The following is a 21819-nucleotide window of genomic DNA, read 5'->3' on the forward strand; positions in this document are numbered from 1 at the left end:
TCAGGAATAGCCTCCTGTCCCAATTAACCGGCATCACCATCATCAATAATGCGGTATTATATGAAGTGGGCAATTATGGTCTTTGACCACAATTGCTCTTGGCAAATTTTTCTGCAGAAATATTTCGCCATTCTCTTCTTCTGAACAGTCTCTTTACAAGACAGGTGACCACAGCCATTATCAATACTCTACGTAGATTAAATGCCTGGCAACAGCGGTCGCAGAACCAAGACTTGGATATGCACCCGCTGCTCATACGACCCTGCACCACTTGGGGAAGGGTGTGGAGGTGTGGTGGAGAGAGTGAGCAGGCTGGGAGAGGGAAGGAGTGCCTTGCATCATGTCCCAAATAAACGAAGGGAATCCCTGCTATTTTCTGAATTGGTTTTGTTCTTTAAGAGTTGTCCCAAATAAGCATCTGGCCCAATTATCTGGAATCTGCTGTATTGTGTGACTTGGACAACCCTTCTGCCTTTTTAACCTTTAGTTATTAAGGCTGCAGATTCAGCATGTGCCTTTAGAGTTATTACAGCACATTTTGCAGTTTGTACATATTGCAACCACAGTGATATAGATAGAGAGAAACCGGGGAATTATAGACCAGTAAGCCTGACATCGGTTGTGGGGAAAATTCTGGAGTCAGTTATCAAAGATGTGATAACAGCACATTTGGAAAGCGGTGAAATCATCGGACAAAGTCAGCATGGATTTGTGAAAGGAAAATCATGTCTTACGAATCTCATAGAATTTTTTGAGGATGTAACTAGTGGAGTGGATAGGGGAGAACCAGTGGATGTGGTATATTTGGATTTTCAAAAGGCTTTTGACAAGGTCCCACACAGGAGATTAGTGTGCAAACTTAAAGCACACGGTATTGGGGGTAAGGTATTGATGTGGATAGAGAATTGTTTGGCAGACAGGAAGCAAAGAGTGGGAATAAACGGGACCTTTTCAGAATGGCAGGCAGTGACTAGTGGGGTACCGCAAGGCTCAGTGCTGGGACCCCAGTTGTTTACAATATATATTAATGACTTGGATGAGGGAATTAAATGCAGCATCTCCAAGTTTGCGGATGACACGAAGCTGGGCGGCAGTGTTAGCTGTGAGGAGGTTGCTAAGAGGATGCAGGGTGACTTGGATAGGTTGGGTGAGTGGGCAAATTCATGGTAGATGCAATTTAATGTGGATAAATGTGAAGTTATCCACTTCGGTGGCAAAAATAGGAAAACAGATTATTATCTGAATGGTGGCCGATTAGGAAAAGGGGAGGTGCAACGAGACCTGGGTGTCATTATACACCAGTCATTGAAAGTGGGCATGCAGGTACAGCAGGCAGTGAAAAAGGCGAATGGTGTGCTCGCATTTATAGCGAGAGGATTCGAGTACAGGAGCAGGGAGGTACTACTGTAGTTGTACAAGGCCTTGGTGAGACCACACCTGGAGTATTGTGTGCAGTTTTGGTCCCCTAATCTGAGGAAAGACATCCTTGCCATAGAGGGAGTACAAAGAAGGTTCACCAGATTGATTCCTGGGATGGCAGGGCTTTCATGTGAAGAAAGCCTGGATGAACTAGGCTTGTACTCATTGGAATTTAGAAGATTGAGGGGGGATCTGATTGAAACGTATAAAATCCTAAAGGGATTGGACTGGCTAGATGCAGGAAGATTGTTCCCGATGTTGGGGAAGTCCAGAACGAGGGGTCACGGTTTGAGGATAAAGGGGAAGCCTTTTAGGACAGAGATTAGGAAAAACTTCTTCACACAGAGAGTGGTGAATCTGTGGAATTCTCTGCCACAGGAAACAGTTGAGGCCAGTTCATTGGCTATATTTAAGAGGGAGTTAGAAATGGCCCTTGTGGCTAGGGGGATCAGAGGGTATGGAGGGAAGGCTGGTGCAGGATTCTGAGTTGGATGATCAGCCATGATCATAATAAATGGCGGTGCAGGCTCGAAGGGCCGAATGGCCTACTCCTGCATCTATTTTCTATGTAAAGGGGTGCCTCACAATTGTTCTCTGAACCCATACATGGTCAAGTTATATTGCTTAACTGTTGTGAATAATTGACCTGTACAATTACTTTCTTATAAATTATTTTATTTTATAAAGGTGATGATGAACAAAGTGACTGGTTCTTTGAAGGGGAATCTGGTGGAGCATGTGCTATTGCAAGGATCATTCCTTGGTGGGAGCATGAGGACGTCCTGGACCTGGAAAAGGAAATGCCAGATCCGGTATTCAAGAGCATCTTAACAGGCACATTCCCTTTCATGTCACAAACAGCTCAGAGAGGTCAGTAGCATTCTTGCTTCAAGATGCACTTGTGAGGATGTGTTATGAGTAATTCAAATATGAACCATAAATTTCATGCTGTTGAAAATGTTACCTTGAACCTCTCTGCTTTTTCATGGCTTTGTTAATTGCATAATTCCTCTGATGCAAAGGAAATCATTTAGATAAATGTATTGAAATAAATGAGAGGAAACAAAATTTAAAAACAAATAGTTTGTACACAGAGGGGAAAAAAATACATTTTTGACTATTTTTCAAACTTTCCAAAGTCCCAAATGGTTAGTTAACACTAATTGTGTTCAGTTAACAAATCTGTAGAAAACCATGTTTACCTAATTTTATATAAATTTGTGAATTAAAAGCAGCATTTATACAATCCTAGTTTGTGCTGGGCCTAGTCCGCAAGTGTTGCCATGCTTCCAGCACCAACATAGCATGCTCAGAATTTACCAACCCTAACCCTTTCTTGGAATGTGAGAGGAAACCCACGTGAGTGCAAACTAGTTACAGACAGTGGTGGGGAATTGAACCCCGATTTTCTGATTGCTGACGCTATAAAGCGTTGACCATACCACTATGTTACCACGCCACCCTTTTTGAAGTTAGTAGTTTTTCTACTCTGCTTACTGAAGATATAAAGAATTACCTAGCCAATATGCAGCACAGAAACAAATCAGTTGAATCCCCAATCCTCCCGAACTCTTTTTTTTCACTCAACACTAATCACATAGCACTTTACTCCATTCTCCTTTATTTCCTTATACATTCTCCTCCATTTGCTGTAACCACAATCTTTACATGTTCCAGGTATCCAGTTAGGGAATGCTTATCTGAAAGGTATCTCTTTGGAATGCTAGACTAGAATTTGTCTTTGGAGTGACTTGAGTTCACAACCTTTAACCTGTGAGATGAAATACTGATGTTCTATATACCGTTAGACATATGTGATGAAGGTAATAACTAAACTTGTGAGATGAAGCTACCAACTAATTCCTGATTGATAGAGTGGACAATTTTGCATAAGTTCTGTTATTCGTCGTATGGGATATCTGCCGCAAAATAATTAATCTTCTAATGCACTTTGAAGTATTTATTCTAAATCTAAATCTTTGTCAAGCAACAATCTACAAAAATAATCCCAAATGTTATGTTTGCAATTACATGATACAGTTAGTATTGCAATTTAAATACATTTTTAAATATTAATTTACTGTAAAACATGAGTATCTCCCAAAAGATTAATAAGTTTCCTGTTGTATCAAATCAATACACTACCATTGACATTAAAATAATTAATTATTATATATGTCAATTGTAGTTTTAAAGTGCTGCGATAAGTATGCCCATTATGCTCCTTTTTTAACTGAGAAAGTTATCAAACAAGTTATATCAGATTCTTTTAAACTACTTATTTGATAGGTTTTCAAACAAGACTATCCCAGCTGGCTGGAATGGGAAACAGAAGTGGCAGAAAGGAGACTAGGAAGCTTCCCACAAAAGTAAGCATGTTCTTTTTGTCCTGTCTGGTTGTTATGATGGTTAAGATTAGTACTTTATTGAAGTTGTTCTTATAAAGACCTTGGCCTGTAACCTCTGCCCTTTCTGGTCATGGTTCAGGTGGCTATCTATCATTTGATCCCTATCCCACCTCCTTTCTGTCTCGCTTCATTGCAAGCCTGAGCATAGCTGGGATTTGTAGCCTATTTTCCAGTCTTATTGCAATCTCACTGTGCTGTTTTATAGGAGCCATTACAACTGATGGATTAGTTTTTGTGGTATTTATGACATATGATGTACCCATGGTGTTACCAGCAAAGGGCACGAAGAAAGGGGAAAACTACAGAATCCTTCTCAAAAAGCTGAGGAAGTGTTGAGCTTTAAATCATAATGTGGAAATGTGTGTGTGTACAGTGCTGAGCTTTCTTTTTGGTCATTGATGATCTCTTCTGAGATTGTTCTAAGAGGAAAAGAAAAGGCTGCTGTGATCTGTGGTTGGTGAGAAAAGATAGCTGGCTGGTATGAATGACTAAACTGTGTCAAATGTGCTACCTCCAGATTAATCATGTAACTTTTTTTTATATTCAGTCGCAAATTCTACTGAAATTAAGAGTGAAAGAATAAGGTTGAAAGGTCTATAAAATTTATTAATTTATACTGACCCACTATTTGTTTTTATAAAAATATAGATGTTTTGACATTGTACAATATTAGTAAGGTGCAAAATTATTTTATAATCCATCAAAATTATTGAATTTTTTAAATTTCTTGTATATATCCATGACAATGCATTAATGCATTATGCATATTGATTACCAAATTGGAGAATGTGTTGGGAAGGACTTAAAGTTGTATGAAATATTCAAGACTTTGATTAATTGCAATATTTTTACAAGAAATTTCACAAAATGAATGGATATCTGACAGGACATTAAATGTCATGAAAGCTTTCATGATTATTTTTTACTCCATTGCTTTGAGGTATTAAATTTTATTTGGAATAATTTCATTATATAGTATATTTAGTCATGGGGAAACAATGATACATGGAATAAGAAAATAAATTAGATTAATTTAGCCTCATTTTGTTTTCAGTTTGCAACTTAAACCCTAACTATTCTTGTTTTATTTGGCTGCTGGAATGATATGACATTTTAAGCCTCGCAGAATTAAAACGGAAAGTCGTTCAACTGTATCACTAAATGGATTTAAGATTATGGATATGAAGAGGGTATCTAGCACCAAAGTCTTGTCACAGAATTAGATGTCAAAATTCTTCTTCGGTTTTAGATATATAGTTCACAGGCACTGGGTATGATTAATACATACAATCTAAATCATTGAAAGTTCCTCTGTTCTTTCCGTAAAATACAATAGAGCGCAAATCATTTAAACCATGGGAGGATAACAATTGGAAAATAATGCATCTTCTCTACCAATGAATTGTCAGTTATATCTAATTTAACCAAAATCAATTCATCTTTCTTGCATTAGATGAAACTACTTGCAATAAATCTTCACCTAATGTTTGATCCATTTTTTTGATACATGTACAATACTTTATTTTCAAGCTTGCAATCCTACATTTTAAATATATGGAAGTATGTACTTTTTTAAAAATTCTTTCATCAGAATCTATTGTTACCTATGAACCAGGAATTATTTGGGTTATAAATTTTCTCAGCTGATAATGTTATTCACGATTTAAAGAAAAAAATACCTATCCTTAACAATTGTGTACTATTTTGGCATTAATTTCGATTTTATTTCATTTTCAACTCACGTCAGTTCTTTTTGATACGTAATATATTTTTCTTAGATTTATTTCTTTCCTAGCCAGTTTTTTTGCCCCGTTCACAGGAACTGTCTTGTTTTCCATGATAGGAGAGATTAACCGGATTGTGCATTCATTGTTCAAAAGAAAGTCTACAGTGATTTGATGTGACTGTAGCAGTTGACAATTATTAGCTGATTGATCAATAACTTGAGTTATACTCCAGTGAAACAGTATTGGTGAAGAGAGAAGCAGAGTTCATGGCCTAAACTGCTACTTTGCAATGTCAGTTATTCAAGATTCAAGATTGTTTCATGTTATTTCTAGATCACAAGTGTAGAGGATAATGAAATGATTGTTACTCTAGATCTGAAGCAGCACAAAAAAAGCTCAGTAAGTTAAAGAACATAACAATAAAAAGACGCAAAAAGTATAAATACTATGCATAGCTTATATATATATATATATATATATAGATTGATAAAATGTCCATAAAGTGTTGCTAGGCACAGGAGTATCTGTACATAAAGTGACTGACAGGAAATCATAAAGTAATGGTGCTGGGGGTTATGATGCGGTGGGTTAATGGGTGGACGTGTTGATCAGCCCTACTGCTTGGGGAAGCCATTGTTTTTGAGTCTGATGGCCCTGGTGTGGATGCTACATAACCTACCTGATGGAAGAGGGACAAACAGCTATTGAACACGGACAGTGGGATCCTTCATGATATTGATAGCCTTCCTCCGGCACTCTTCTGTATGTATGTCTTTGATGGTGGGTAAGCTGAAGCTGGTGATGCAATGTGCTGTTTTGACTACCTGTTGTAGAGCCTACCTGTTCGCCACAGTGCTGCTTCCAAACTATGTAGTGATGAAGTGTGTTACGATGATGCGCAACTGCTGAGTAACATGAGTATAGATATAGACATAGTCCAGCTCTCTTCAGCCTCCTCAGAAAGCAGAGGCATAGGTGAGCTTTTGTGATTGTGTAGAATGTGTTCTGGGACCGGGAGAGATTGTGTGAGATGGGCACTCCCAGGAGATTGAAATTGCTTGTATTCTCTACCGTCGTGCCACAGATGTAAAGAAGGGTGTAAGTGGTGTAAGTTCTCCTGAAGTCAGTAACTATCTCCTTTGTCTTGTTGACATTGAGGAAAAGGTCATCTGCTTGGCACCAGGCTTCGAGCTTTTCCGCCTCCTCTCTGTAGACCATCAAGGAGTTGGTAATGAACCCCACCCTCTGTCATGTCATTGGCAGACTTGAAAATGTGATTACTTGAGTGTTTGGCTGTGAGCAGAGTGTACAGCAATGGGATCAACACACTCTTGTTGAATGTGGGTTCAACAATGACCTATTATTACTTTTCAGTATCCAGAGTACCAAAGTGAAATGAGGTCACAGTTTGAGGATAAAGGGGAAGCCTTTTAGGACCGAGATTAGGAAAAACTTCTTCACACAGAGAGTGGTGAATCTGTGGAATTCTCTGCCACAGGAAACAGTTGAGGCCAGTTCATTGGCTATATTTAAGAGGGAGTTAGATATGGCCCTTGTGGCTAAAGAGATCAGGGGGTATGGAGGGAAGGCAGGTAAAGGGTTCTGAGTTGGATGATCAGCCATGATCATACTGAATGGCGGTGCAGGCTCGAAGGGCCGAATGGCCTACTCCTGCACCTATTTTTTTTCTATTCAAAATTCATGTTTATTGAGATTTTCCATAGTATTGATGCTTTGTAACTACAGCTGGCCACCTACTAAAACTTAACTTTATTTTAACACTGAAGACTCAAACTGAATGTTATTTAAAGGGCCAGACACATTTCTTCTGTGTTCATAGACAGATTGCAGCACCGATCTCTGCAAATCATGGGATTGCATATCTTGTAAACCTCTCAAGTTCCCATAACACATTTTATACAATCAAGAATGCTCACCATTGCCTCTACTTTCTGAGGAGGCTGAAGAGAGCTGGACTAGTGCACATCTCTACTCATGTCATTCAACAGATGCACAGAAGAGAGCATCCTAACATGCTGCATCACTGAATGGTATGAATAATGTACTGCAGCGGACAATGGGAAGTGAAAACTGCCCAATGCATTGGTGACTCCATCTTACCCGTCATCAAGAACATTCCTGTATTTGCAGAAAGGTGCCAGAAAGAGGTCAGCAATACCATGAAGGCTCCCAGCCTGCTTATGGACTGATTGTGACACTTCCATCAAGCAGGAGGCTATGCAGCATCCATGCCAGGACCATTAAACTCAAAAATAACGCCTCCACACGCTAGCTCACCCACCACACCACCCCCACCACCACAACTTCATCATTTTCTGTCAGAATCACCTGATGGACAGACACACCTGTGCCTAACATAATTTTATGGACATACAGTCAATCTATGTATTTAAACCATCTAATGTATTTATTGTGTTTTTTTTTATTATTGTGTTCTTGATCTTCTTGTATTTTTTTCTTCACTGGATCAGATCCAGAATATCATTTATTTTGTTCTCCTTTACACTTGTGTGATGGAAATAATATTAAACAGTCTTAAATCTTGACTCTTGAAAATAAATCTCAAGGAGTATTACTTAAATTGGAATTTTACTCACCACTTTGTTAAGTGGTTTCAGCAGTTTTCCCTTCACAAATCAGTGATCAAAATGAGGTATTACCATGAGAGCAGAAATAGTTCTAAAGTTCAAATTTCAAAGTAAATTTACTGAAAAAGTACATATACAACCCTGAGCTTCATCTTCTCGTGGGCATTCACAATAGATACAAGAAACACAATAAAATCGATGACAAATCCCCCCTAACAAAATAGACAATCAATGTGCAAAAGACAACCAATTGAGCAAATACAAAAAAAATAGCTTTTGAGCTGTGATTAGCCTCACAGTCATCAGTGTAAACCAAATAGAGCGGAGACTAAACACACAGCCTTGTACTGGTAAAGATTATGATATTGTCAATCGAAACTGACTAGGGTCTGCAAGTGAGGAAATCGAGGATTCAGTTGCAGAAAGAGGTATTGAGGCCAATGTCTTGCAGCTTATTAATTAGTTTTGAGGGGATTATAGTGTTGAAACCTGAGCTATAGTCAATGAAGAGCACCCTAATGTATGCTTCTTTGCTGTCCAGGTGTTCCAAGGATGAGTGAAGAACCACTGAAGTGGCTCTAGCCTATTGTGACATTGGGCAAATTGGAGTGGATCCAAGTCGCTTCTCAGGCAGGAGTTGATATGTTTCCTCACAGTGGGTTTAAGTGCTACTGAATGATAGTCAGTCAGGCAGGTTCCCATGTTTTTCTTAAACACCGGTATAATTGAAGCCTGCTTGAAACAGCTAGGTATCTTAGACTGCTGAAGTGGGAGGTTATAGATATCAGTGAACATTCTAGCCCATTAATCAGCACGGGTCTTTAGTACACAGCCAAGTATCCCATTTGGGTCGGGTGCATTTTGTAGTTTCAACTTCACTTTGGCCTCAGATACTGAAATCACAGGATCATTAGGGGCTGTGGGATTTCATGAAAGTGCCTTCATGTTTTGTTCCAATATTAGATTTTTAAAAAATCAGTCAAAATGGGAGAAATGTTATTGATCAAAGGGTGCAATAACAATATGTTTGAGAGAGGGAATGAATGTCAATAAGTTTCATTTTTTATAGCACCTTCAGAGTAACAGAACCATACCAAGCAACTACACAGATGCTTGAGGCATGGCTACTAGCAATAGAGTAATGTTCCTCGAGATTTTCAAAGGTCCAGAATTGGAGATTGTTTTCTCAGAAATTTATGGACCATGATGCACTTATGGTGATAGGAAGGGTCAAGAGATTTGAAAATGAAGGTGATACTTTTAAAGCATACTTTAATTGGAAGCCAGTATAAATCAGCAAGCAACTTTTGGACAGCCAGCAGAGCTTTGAGTTGAAATAATGGACTGAAACAAGGAAAATCAGTGTAAATGTATCACCAAACTCAGATATATTCTGGTTTACTGTAATTTATAAACCATGCACCTCCAAGAAGACCACAATCTTGTCATAGTTTGGAGGCTTGTGTTCCTCAATGACCTGAAGAGCTATGCTGGCTGGAGTCACCGCCTTGTGCTTTAGCTCTTCGTAGGGTCACTCATGTCAAACAGGCCATAGGGTAGAGGCCAGACTAAGAGTGGTCCACAAGTCTTCCAGCTTCGGGGGTTCAGCTCAGGGATAACAACCGCGACTGGTCAAGCAAAACTGTCACAGAAACAGCAATGGAGAATCCTTTATATTTGTGTGTGACGGTGTTCCTGAGTCTCCATCCGCGACTTGCGTCGCTGACAGGAGTGAAAACCAAAAGGAAGCTACTGGCATGATGGAGGAAGCCTTGAATGCTTCAAACAGAGATGGAGGACCTTCATTGCTGCCCTAAATGCAGTAGGCATAATGCACAGTAAATAAGTAAGTTGGTAATTATCAAATGAGTGTGTAACTAAGACTAACAAGAATAACTTAAGTCTTCAAAAGAAGTTGAGGAAAATCTCTACTTCTGCAATATTTGAATACGGAGCAGAATTTCACAATTCAGAGAGGGTAGTGGCAAGATTAGATTAGATTAGATTATGAGGACACTCAGTCCTCATTTATTGTCATTTAGAAATGCATGGATTAGGAAATGATACAACATTCCTCCAGAGTGATATCACAAAAAAAACAGGACAAACCAAAGACTAACACTGACAAGACCACATAATTATAACATACAGTTACAGCAGTGCAAAGTAATACCATAATTTGATAAAGAGTAGACCATGGGCACGGTAAAAAAAAAAGTCTCAAAGTTCCAATCGACTCCCGATAGTCCCGATAGCAGGTGGCAAAAGGGCAAAACTCTCTCTGCCATAAACCTCCAGGCGCTGACAACTGCTGATGCATTGGATGCACCCGACCACAGCCGACTCTGAGTCCGTCCGAAAACTTCGAGCCTCCGACCAGCCCCTCCGATACAGCCTCCCAAGCACCATCCTCTGCCGAGCGCTTCGACCCCGGCCCCGGCTGCCGAGCAACAAGTGAAGCTGAGGACTCGGGGCCTTCTCCTCCAGAGATTCTGGATCACACAGTAGCAACGGCAGTGAAGAAGGCATTTTGGAAGTTTCTCCAGATGTTCCTCCATGCTCTCACGTCTGTCTCCATTAAATCAGGATTGTGCACGGCACCCTACTTGACAGATAACAGATATCATTTCACTGGAGTGGCCGCTGCGCGCTGCGTCGCGCTGCCATCTTCTCCTCCTCCTTCGTAGGGTCACCCAACGTATGATCAGAAAGCACCATTGCCAAACTGATATTTAAATATGGTCACTGAGGTGTAGTATGGGGATAAAGAGGACAAAGAAGTTGGAGTTGTTCCTCAGAAATCCAGAGTTACTTGTTGAAATGGCAAGAAGATTCATTGATGGTTATTCTCTGGCTATAATTTCATAGATAAGAATAGAACCAAGCAAGAACATTACTATCAATATTGAGTAAAGAGGAATGTCATTAAAGAATGGTAGTATGTTTATCATAATTTAATGTTTTAATTTTTGTAATCCAGGGTATCCAGTCCGTTCTTTCTTCTCAACTGGCAAGGGAACATTTGATAACTATTAAATGCTTATCTTTTAAAATTGAATTGCTTTGTTAATAAACCAATAGAGTTTGTTAGTGTGGAAACGGGTTGTTCAGCGTATCTGGTCCACATCACCACCAAGTACTTCACTAATTCCAGTTTTATTTTCCCCACTTTTCTCCTGCCACCTCCAAATTGTACACACACCTACAGGCTAGGAGCAGTTTACAGAGGCCAAGTAAATTATCACCCGACATGTATTTGCTATGTGGAAGGTAAATGGAACACCTAGAGGAGACCCACACATTGTCACAGGCAAAACCTGTATACTCTAATCATTTTGCACTGGGGGGGGGTCAGGATTGGATCCAGGTCACTAGCTTTGGAGCTTTGTCACAATTCTGTTTTTTCCCTTATTGTGTAGTTACAGTATTTTCTGGTCTTGTTCATTCTCCTTGGATGTTTAAATCCTTCTTTCTTATGGGATATTGGCTCTTGATCTAAAACTGTGAGTTTTAATTTTGATTTTGATGAAATAAAGTTTGTGTTTTATGTTTTACAAATAGAACTAAATGCAGCCAGTCATATTTTGGGGATAATTTAGAACAAGGGAGCTTTCTAGTGAACTAGTTATTTCAATGATACATAGAGGTAGTTAATTCCGTTACCCTCATTTGCTGATTTTTTTTTCAAGTTATTCACCTTTCAATTTATCTATCATGAGTTTTTTTATGCCATGGAATAATGCTTTAAATTGCAACAGGCATATATGTAAATAAAAATAAAAGATTAAAGCAGGAATAATGCTGTAAAACCACATCAGAAAGAGTACAAATTGGATATTCCACTTCTAAACATGAAACTTGCTTTGCAATAAAACTAAATGGTTTTGTTTGTGTATGTTAGAATTAAATCTGGAGAAAATTTTGATATTTAATCTTGTACCACCTCTGCCAATAAAAGAGCTGACTTGTTTAACACCTTGATAGCCTTATTTGAGACAGTAGATGTGTAATCGTGTTGAACTCTGTTTATATCTGTTCAGCAAGATGCAAAAATGTGTGATTTTTATTGCAAACGATTGAATAGACAAGTCTGCTAAATTTATCCTACCCTAAGGGATAGCCTGACATGAATTTGTCGATGTCTCGTAAACAAATGTATGGTAGTGCTTTTCTGTTGAGAATAGACATGTTGCACTGAAATGAAGTTGTAGAAAAGAGTTATAGCAGTTTTCTAGCATGTGGTAAATGGAGAAGTGATATATTGCCTAAAGTAAATTATTGAGTCAATAGCTACTGTGATATCAAAATGATTTATTTTAGGAGTTAAAAAGCCATTTGTTTGGATTGATTAGTATTCATTAATTATGTTAATTATACAGTGAGAAAACAGATGTTTTATAGAGCTAAGACCAAGAATCTATTACAGGTCCTATTTGTTTAAGTAAAAATATTACCATTTTATATTATTGTGTACCAATGTTATAAAATTCATGAAGTTACGAATATAGTTGTGGTTTGGAATGCACACTAATTTAAATCCATTGATTATTTCCAAACTTTAAATGCAGAGGGTGCTTATTGGCAAAAGCAATCTAGCTGCAATGCTGAGGATCGGTTTGATAAATGAGAAACCTTATTTCTCATCTGGGTTCATAACATATATGTTTAATATACTTCTTTTAGTTGAAATGAATTTATTTCTGAAATATTTTTATTTTATCTTTATTTTTAATATTTCAGTGTCTGTGATTAAGATTATCGGAAGCCACAGAAAACAATCACCAAGATAGCCATATGCTGATATCCTATTTTTAGTACTAATAGAAGTGAAACATAAACCTTATTTAAAATCCTGCAGTGACAATGTGTATTTAAAGAAAAATGTTATCTTTGGATAGAAGCATTTTTAAACACCTGCAACTTGAATATAGAATCTGACTTATTTAGCAAACCACAAATACCTGAGGTTCTGGTTGATCTTAGGCACGTGACAGATATCCTAAATATTAAATTGTGCAGTGGTCAGTGTAGTAAGATCAAAAATAAAGAGATGTAATATATCAAGAGAAAAGATAAATCTTTTCTACCTTTTGCATCTGCAAACTGGTGTTCAAATTAAGACACCATCTACTGTTCTTTGTGTGTACAAAATTAGATTTTAATATGAGAATTAGGACTGGGATGATACATTGAAGCATCAACTTATACTGTGGTTTGGAATGGCAAGTGAAGACAGTAGTTTCTCATAAAGAACTCTTAAAATTAGAAGCCAAATAGCAAAGTTGCTTTTTAAAAATACTTATGCAATTGAATCAACATTGACAATTGTGAACTGCCAAGTATGCGAATATTTTTATTGGTGGCTAATTTTCAAACCAATTTTTGTTACTCTAGAATCTAGATGATCAATTGTGCCAAACTGATATTACTGTAGATGGTGTGATTATTTTTCTATCAGCTTGGCTAATTCTGAGTAAGTGCAGGACAAGTGATATGCTACTGAATTAAGAAAAACATCACAGTGGTCATTGATTTTAGTTTGTGTGTTAGAGTTGGGGGGAGGGGAAAATGCTTGTGGTGGTTGATATAGTTATTTGCAGAAAAAAGGGCAATTTATTTATCTTTCTTTTTGTAATCTCACATTTCGTTGCTAAAGGAAAGATCGAATGATGAAATAGTCATAACATCATAGAGTACAACAGGACCAAAACAGACCCTTCAGTCCATCTACATGTATCGGATTATTATTCTGCCCAGCCTCATTGACCTGCACCTGGATCATAGTCCTCCACACCCCTCCCATGTACTTATTGAAACTTCTCTTGAATGTTGAAATCTAACCCACATCCACCACTTCTGCTGGCAGCTTGTTCAACACTCACCAACCTCTGAGTGAAGAAGTTTATCCTCATGTTCCCCTTCCCATTCCCCGTCAGTAGTTTAAGGTTCAGATGCACCATTGTCCTCATGCTGAGGGCAACTGCCATACTATGATTTTCAACTGAAGAGACAGAAAAGAAATCCAACTGATGGGCACACAGTGAATGCCCTGCACCACCATTGTACAATTGAATGCTATCGCCACGCACCCTCAACTCAGCAAGCATAAATCTACCAATATAATCTTTAGTTAAAGAACCACTTTTTTGTTGTTTCTTTTCATTTCTTTAAATCTGAACAAGCATAATGTTAACCTTACGATTAGAGTTGTCACTATTCATGCATGTGAAGCTATAGTTGATGCTCAAATATTTTGAAGTACAGTGCTGTAGGCTTTGTGATATTTTATGTTAACTGTAGAAAGATATTTGTTGCCTAAAAATACAATATTTACACATTTAACAGAAACAAGTTTAAATTAGTATGTACATAAAATAGGAACAGTATTGTATGACATACAATTATTAATTCCCATTACGATTTTTTAAATTAATGTTTCAAGTGCTCACAGTAGAACTAAATGCATATATGATCAAGAGAACAATTAAGAGCAAGTAGTGATATGCGTTTGGAAGCAATGCATGTCTACACAGCATTATTGTTTGCCTTGAAAATGTGTATCCATATTTAGTAGTAATTTAAAATGTGATATGAATTGAAAGCAAAATAATACACTGAAGGTAATTCACAACCAATGGTCAAATCTGAAAACAAGTCATTTATGAATTACTTGGGCAGATATCTCTGTGGGATGTAAATTGTGTCCTATGTCTTTGATCATATGCACTTAATTTGGTACAGCTTAATATAAGTTTTCCAGCCAATTATAATTTTGTAAAGCAAAAGAGATTAAACTATATTTCACAACTTTAGCTGTCTTATTTATATTAGCAAACACCAGTTCCAGTTGCAATGAATGGTATATAGAGATATATGCATTATTTATGAAGCATCAAAATTATGTAATTATAGTACATTTGTTATTAAACAATAGATAAAGAGAATGTTATTCTGAATATTGGAGAGTTACATATGTTGCTAAAATTTACAGAATTGGTCCTGGAGTGTAAAACAAAAAGTCTTAATTAAACTAATTAGCAAAACACCGTAAGCCTTTCCATCAGCTCGCCACCTTTTGCTAGCACCCTCTCTACATCTTAGAAGCTCATCACTATGCAAGAGACAGCTGCATGTGGGTTTGATCAGATGTCAAGGGTACTTTTCAGGAATAAGTACATCTTTAATGTGCAATCTCCCTTTTAATTAGAAAATTTACAGCTATTTCTATTTGCTTCCATATTACTTGCAAAGAAGACTACTTGCCATGATGCGGTGGTAAAGATACCTTGTGAGTGTGCCTGTTCACGAAGAGATAAAAGCACGGTTAACCAACCTTCTACACCTTGCATCCATAATACTTTGAATCATGACAGAAAGATCTTTCAAAGCTATGGAGAAAACCGAGATCTATATCTGAACCTCCAAGATGTTCACCGGTTTATTTGTAGATTTAGAGCATTTGTTAGGCATCCGTTAGTCTAGTGAGACCATGGATTTGCACCTTGGAAGGTTTCCAGGACACAGGCCTGGGCGAAGGTTGTATGGAAGACCGGCAGTTGCCCATGTTGCAAGTCTCCCCTCTCCATGCCACCAATGTTGTCCAAGGGAAGGGTACTAGGGCCGATACAGCTTAGCACCAGTGTCGTCACAGAGCAATGTGTGGTTAAGTGCCTTGCTCAAGGACACAACATGCCGCCTCAGCTGAGGCTCAAACTAGCGACCTTCAGATCACTAGACCGACGCCTTAACCACTTGACCACGTGCCAACACATAGAACATAGAATAGTACAGCACAGTACAGGCCCTTCGGTCCACAATGTTGTACCGACCCTTAAACCCTGCCTCCCATATAACCTCCCACCTTAAATTTCTCCAGATGCCTGTCTAGTAGTCTCTTAAATTTCACTAGTGTATCTGTTTCCACCACTGACTCAGGCAGTGCATTCCACGCACCAACCACTCTCTGATTAAAAAAACCTTCCTCTAATATCCCCCTTGAACTTCCCACCCCTTACCTTAAAGCCATGTCCTCTTCTATTGAGCAGTGGTGCCCTAGGGAAGAGGAGCTGGCTGTCCACTCTATGTATTCCTCTTATTATCTTGTATACTTCTATCATGTCTCCTCTCATCCTCCTTCTCTCCAAAGAGTAAAGCCCTAGCTCCCTTAATCTCTGATCATAGTGCATACTCTCTAAGCCAGGCAGCATCCTGGTAAATCTCCTCTGTACCCTTTCCAATGCTTCCACATCCTTCCTATAGTGAGGTGACCAGAACTGGACACAGTACTCCAAGTGTGGCCTAACCAGAGTTTTATAGAACTATATCATTACCTCGTGACTCTTAAACTCTACCCCTCGACTTATGAAAGCTAACACCCCATAAGCTTTCTTAACTACCCTATCTACCTGTGAGGCAACTTCCAGGCATCTGTAGACATGTACCCCTAGATCCCTCTGCTCCTCCACACTACCAAGTACTTTGCCATTTACTTTGTACTCTGACTTGGAATTTGTCCTTCCAAAGTGTACCACCTCACACTTCTCCGGGTTGAACTCCATCTGCCACTTTTGCATCCTGTCAATGTTTCTCTGCAATCTTCGACAATCCTGTACACTATCCACAACACCCAACCTTTGTGTCGTCTGCAAACTTGCCAACCCACCCTTCTACCCCCGCATCCAGGTCGTTAATAAAAATCACGAAAAGTAGACATCCCAGAACCAATCCTTGTGGGACACCACTAGTCACAATCCTTCAATTTGAATGTACTCCCTCCACCATGACCCTCTGCTTTCTGCAGGCAAGCCAATTCTGAATCCACCTGGACAAACTTCCCTGGATCCCATGCCTTCTGACTTTCTGAATAAGCCTACTGTGTGGAACCTTGTCAAATGCCTTACTAAAATCCACATAGATCACATCCACTGCACTACCCTCATCTACATGCCTGGTCACCTCCTCAAAGAACTCTATCAGGCTTGTTAGACACGATCTGCCCTTCACAAAGCCATGCTGACTGTCCCTGATCAGACCATGATTCTCTAACTGCCTATAGATCCTATCTCTAAGAATCTTTTCCAACAGCTTTCCCACCACAGACGTAAGGCTCACTGGTCTATAATTACCCGGACTATCCCTACTACCTTTTTTGAACAAGGGGCAACATTCACCTCCCTCCAATCCTCCAGTACCATTCCCGTGGACAACGAGGACATAAAGATCCTACCCAGAGGCTCTGTAATCTCTTCCCTCGCCTCATGGAGCAGCCTGGGGAATATTCCGTCAGGCCCTGGGGACTTATCCGTCCTAATGTATTTTAACAACTCCAATACCTCCTCTCCCTTAATATCAATATGCTCCAGCGCATAACCTCACTCATATTGTCCTCACCGTCATCAAGTTCCCTCTCATTGAAGACCTCGCTCACTTCCACAGGTTCCAGGCACATCTTCCCACCTTTATCTCTAATCGGTCTTATCTTCACTCCTGTCATCTTTTTGTTCTTCACATAATTGAAGAATGCTTTGGGATTTTCCTTTTTCCTACTCGCCAAGGCCTCCTCAGCCCCTTCTTAAGCTCCTTTCTTGCTACCCTATATTTCTCAATAGACCCATCTGAGCCTTGCTTCCTAAACCTCATGTATGCTGCCTTCTTCCACCTGACTAGATCTCCACCTCACTTGTCACCCATGGTTCCTTCACCCTACCATTCTTTATCTTCCTCACCGGGACAAATTTATCCCTAACATCCTGCAAGAGATCCCTAAACATCAACCACATGTCCATAGTACAATTCCCTGCAAAAACATCATCCCAATTCACACCCACAAGTTCTAGCCTTATAGCCTCGTAATTTGCCCTTCCCCAATTAAAAATTTTCCTGTCCTCTCTGATTCTGTACTTTTCCATGATAATCTAAAAGGCCAGGGAGGTCTAAAAGGTCACTGTCCCCCAGATGCTCACCCACTGAGAGATTTGTGACCTGACCCAGTTCGTTACCTAATACTAGATCTAGTGTGGCATTTGCCATACACTTTTGTAACAACAAATTTATTTTAACAGTTCAGAAGAAAAAAATGGATCAAGCAATATTCAGACTTAGAAATATTCAAATATACATTAGTACTATAATCAGAAAACACTGGAAATATTCAGTAGAAAGCATCAGAAGGGAGGTTAGCAGAATTAGTATCTCATCTCAATGACCTTGTTTCAGAAAGATGATAAAAAGTCATTAATCTGAAACAAACTTTTTTTCCTGTTGTTGCTGCTTAACCTGTGGAATATTTCTTGCACTGTTTTTGTTTCATATTCTAGTTTCTCCAATTTTTGCTGTACTACTAGATCATATAAAGATGAATAATAATGTGCAGTTCTTATTGACCTCTTTAACAGAAGCACATTTTCATGTAATGTTGTCAACTGCACATACACTTTCAGGAATCTTTTCATTCAAATTGCATTTTATTTTATTATGTGAATGTGGAAAAGGAGATGACTCAGTTAACAGAAAAATATACATCCAATTTTATAAAAAGTCTTTGAAGGTGTAACTAAAGCTAAGCTATTTAATATATATTAACCTCTGTGAGCTTTCTGCTTACATCTATTATGGGATGCAGAGCTGACTACCTTTTTGAGGTTTCAGTCAGAAGGCTATATACTTGTAATGTAGCTGGTAGTTTTTGTAACTTTGAGAAAAACCACCAAACCTTTAAGATGGTTTTCTAAAAACTATTGAGCTAACCACAATGTAGACACAGTTTGAAAAATCCCTGGTTAAAAATATTTTTTTATTAATTTTGATCTTCTGAAACAGTTGACAGCCAATGAAATGTAATTATTGTCATGCACCAAGTATTCTTTGGTCCTGAGGGACTGACTAAGAAGGAGATAGTGAGGCATGACATCCATCCTCTGCATGATGAGATTTCATCATCAGATTTTTTTTAAATCAAGGTTTTCTATTTTGAGAATGTAAGTTACGAGAGAAATTTGTTCAGAATAATTCCTTTGTTCTTTGGAAAACATCTTGAAATCTGCTGTCAACTAAGATTATTTGTATAGATTCCCAGGCGCTTCTTTCTGTTTAGCACCAGATAAGTACATATAAATTATTTTTTTCTGGTCTACTTTTACTGGTAAACTTAATTTTTTTTAGGTTATGGGATTTCTGTAAGGTAGGGAAACTGTAGTGAGCCTGCAGTGCAATCGACTAGTACATTTTTCTTGAATCGTGGAAGAGTGTTTTACAAATCTAACATTAAGGATGGTTTAAGGTTAAGTTTTAATGACCAAAATATTGATTTCTCAAGTTTTTCCATCATTTTTAAAATCTGATTTGTCAGTCATGTCGTTCACAACTTATAGTGTTTTCATTAATGTGTCATAAATCCCAACGTGATGAAACCAGTTTGAAAAACTTAATTACTCTGGCTTGTATGGTATGTATAGGAGATTGGTTGCATATTTTAGTACTGGGACCAGACTGTGGTTGCTATGTTGGGTCAATCATTTGGACCGGGTGGTGAAATGTTAATTGAAAAATAGTCACATACTCCCTAATGACTAGTTTTAAGGTTTCTTAAGTGCATAGTTATGATATTTTGAGTACATTCATTTTCTGTCTAAGTATTCTTTCATTTCTTTACGGAACTGTTACTGTGCCTTTCTGCCAGGAAAATAATTCAGCCTTAGGAATGTAGTGAGAAGTTAAATCTGTATAATATACTTTGGTGTGTAGATATATGATTTTAAAAAAATTTTCTAGATCAGCATGCTGTGTTGCTAGTTAACAAATGTTTTTCAGAGTATGCATGCTGTAGGATTTTGTGCGCAATTTTATTGTATGTTATTTAAAATATCATTTACTTAAGATAAGCTGGACAATTCTGGTGTTTCTATTATGCTTTTGTTTAATAACATTTTACTGAAATATATTAAACTGTTGCCTAAACATCATTGTTTGATCATCTTGTACTATATATCTTAATGAACTAGTTTAACATTTCTTTAAGAACTCCAGTAGAAATAAGAATCTGGATTTAGTTAATGAAATGTCCACATGGCAGAGAAAGACAACAAAAGATACTGGAATATGGAAGTTAACAACAACAATGCTGGAAGAACTCAGCAGGACAAGCAGCATCTATGGAGAAAAAGGTACAAGTCAACCATTCAGTTCGAGACCCTTACATCAAAACTGAGATGGAAGAAGAAAGTTTGCCAGTAGTTAGCAGTAAAAAGGAGGGATGGGACAGGTAGTAGAAGGTGCTAGGTGGAGCAGATAAACACTTATGCCATTGATTGGAAGCTATCCAGCTGAATATGAGATGTCATTCTTCTAGTTCCTCCTTATAGCCTCCCCATCTAGTTCCACCTTTCACCTACCAGCCCCTGCCCCCTCCTCTTTCCATATTGTTATAAATGTGTATAAATAAATAATATTGGCTATCTTTCCTCTTCCCTGTCACTCCACAGATAATGCTGCTTCATCTGCTGAGTAATTCTAGCATTATATTTTTGGTGCACTTGCTGTAAATCCTGCCACAGCAGGGCAAAGAAATGTCCAGCAAGCTGGCTGAGCAAAGATTCCCCTCCCTTTAAAAGTTCAGCTTTCATTTAGGGACGTTTTGTTTGTTAGGAGTCCTTTTGTACCGGCTGTGCCTGAATTTCCCCTTCTCTGACTTTCAGATAATCTCAGAACACTACCCTCATGTTGTTGTCTTCATACTTAAAATATGTTTCCCTCATTCATAACTCTATAAGCCCATCTTTGGGAATGTGTGGTTTCTTTCACAATGCGAATACAGAAAATGAGACATGAAAGCTAATATTTGTGGCACATTTTTTTGAATTGCAATGCAATATTAGCTTCATAGCTTGTTTTTAACAGTATCCTTTTGAGAGCAGCACCCATATAGTGTGGACGTTGATGAAGAATGAAGGAGGGCTTTTATTTTCAGTTTATTATTTGATTTCTTTAATTCAATTTTATGGTTTAATTGTCATAATCTAGCTATTTTAACTGTGGTGCTTTAAATTTAAGCTAGTAGCCTTTAGTCTCCCGGGTAACTAGCACGAATTGGTTAATTGAAGTCAGGTGAAATATAAAGATACAATTTCCTGGGAAAATAAATTTGTGAGGCAATCTACAAGCACAACATGTTTTTAAACCAAACCTTTATTTGTAGCACTCAGAGTGTGGACTTTGAGGTTAGGCTGGCAGTGGCATAATTAAATAAATGGATAAAAGGCCATGTGAATGTATTGCAGTATGTGGGTGTTGATGGAAACTATTGGCATCCATGGAAATCCTGTTTGCAGTCATTGTCTGCATTGACTTGCTGAGTTCCTCATGCATTTTGTGTGTTTTGCAGTAATTATCTGCAGCTTGAAGAACTTAAGCTCAGAGTTGATGAGCTGGAGTCTGATGTTTGTGCACAGTGATGCATCAGGGAAAAGAGAAGTAACTTTGATTGCTTTGATTTAGTAGATAGCATCCTTTGGTTAAACACAGAGCAATTGGTCAATTGAGGGAAAGAGAAGAGTATGATTATGGTTGAAGCAGATAAAGAGAACAAGAAAGTAGCATTGTAGGAACTTCAGTCAGTCTAAAATATGTGAGGTTCTTGTAGCCTTTGTAAATAAGAGCAGA

At 38.2% G+C, this 21819-nt stretch overlaps 1 protein-coding gene across 12 annotated transcripts in view; it reads left to right on the forward strand.

Moving 5' to 3' along the window:
- gpatch2 (G patch domain containing 2) overlaps positions 1 to 21819 on the forward strand; it is a 293150-nt gene that overhangs the window by 38117 nt on the left and 233214 nt on the right. For all 12 annotated transcript variants that reach the window (XM_072265088.1, XM_072265093.1, XM_072265087.1 and 9 more), the window contains exons 4-5: positions 2107 to 2289; positions 3709 to 3788. In XM_072265088.1, the coding sequence (XP_072121189.1) occupies positions 2107 to 2289; positions 3709 to 3788 (263 nt within the window). The remainder of the gene's footprint in view (positions 1 to 2106; positions 2290 to 3708; positions 3789 to 21819) is intronic.

This window comes from Mobula birostris, chromosome 8 (assembly GCF_030028105.1).
Source record: "Mobula birostris isolate sMobBir1 chromosome 8, sMobBir1.hap1, whole genome shotgun sequence".
NCBI lineage: Eukaryota > Metazoa > Chordata > Chondrichthyes > Myliobatiformes > Myliobatidae > Mobula > Mobula birostris.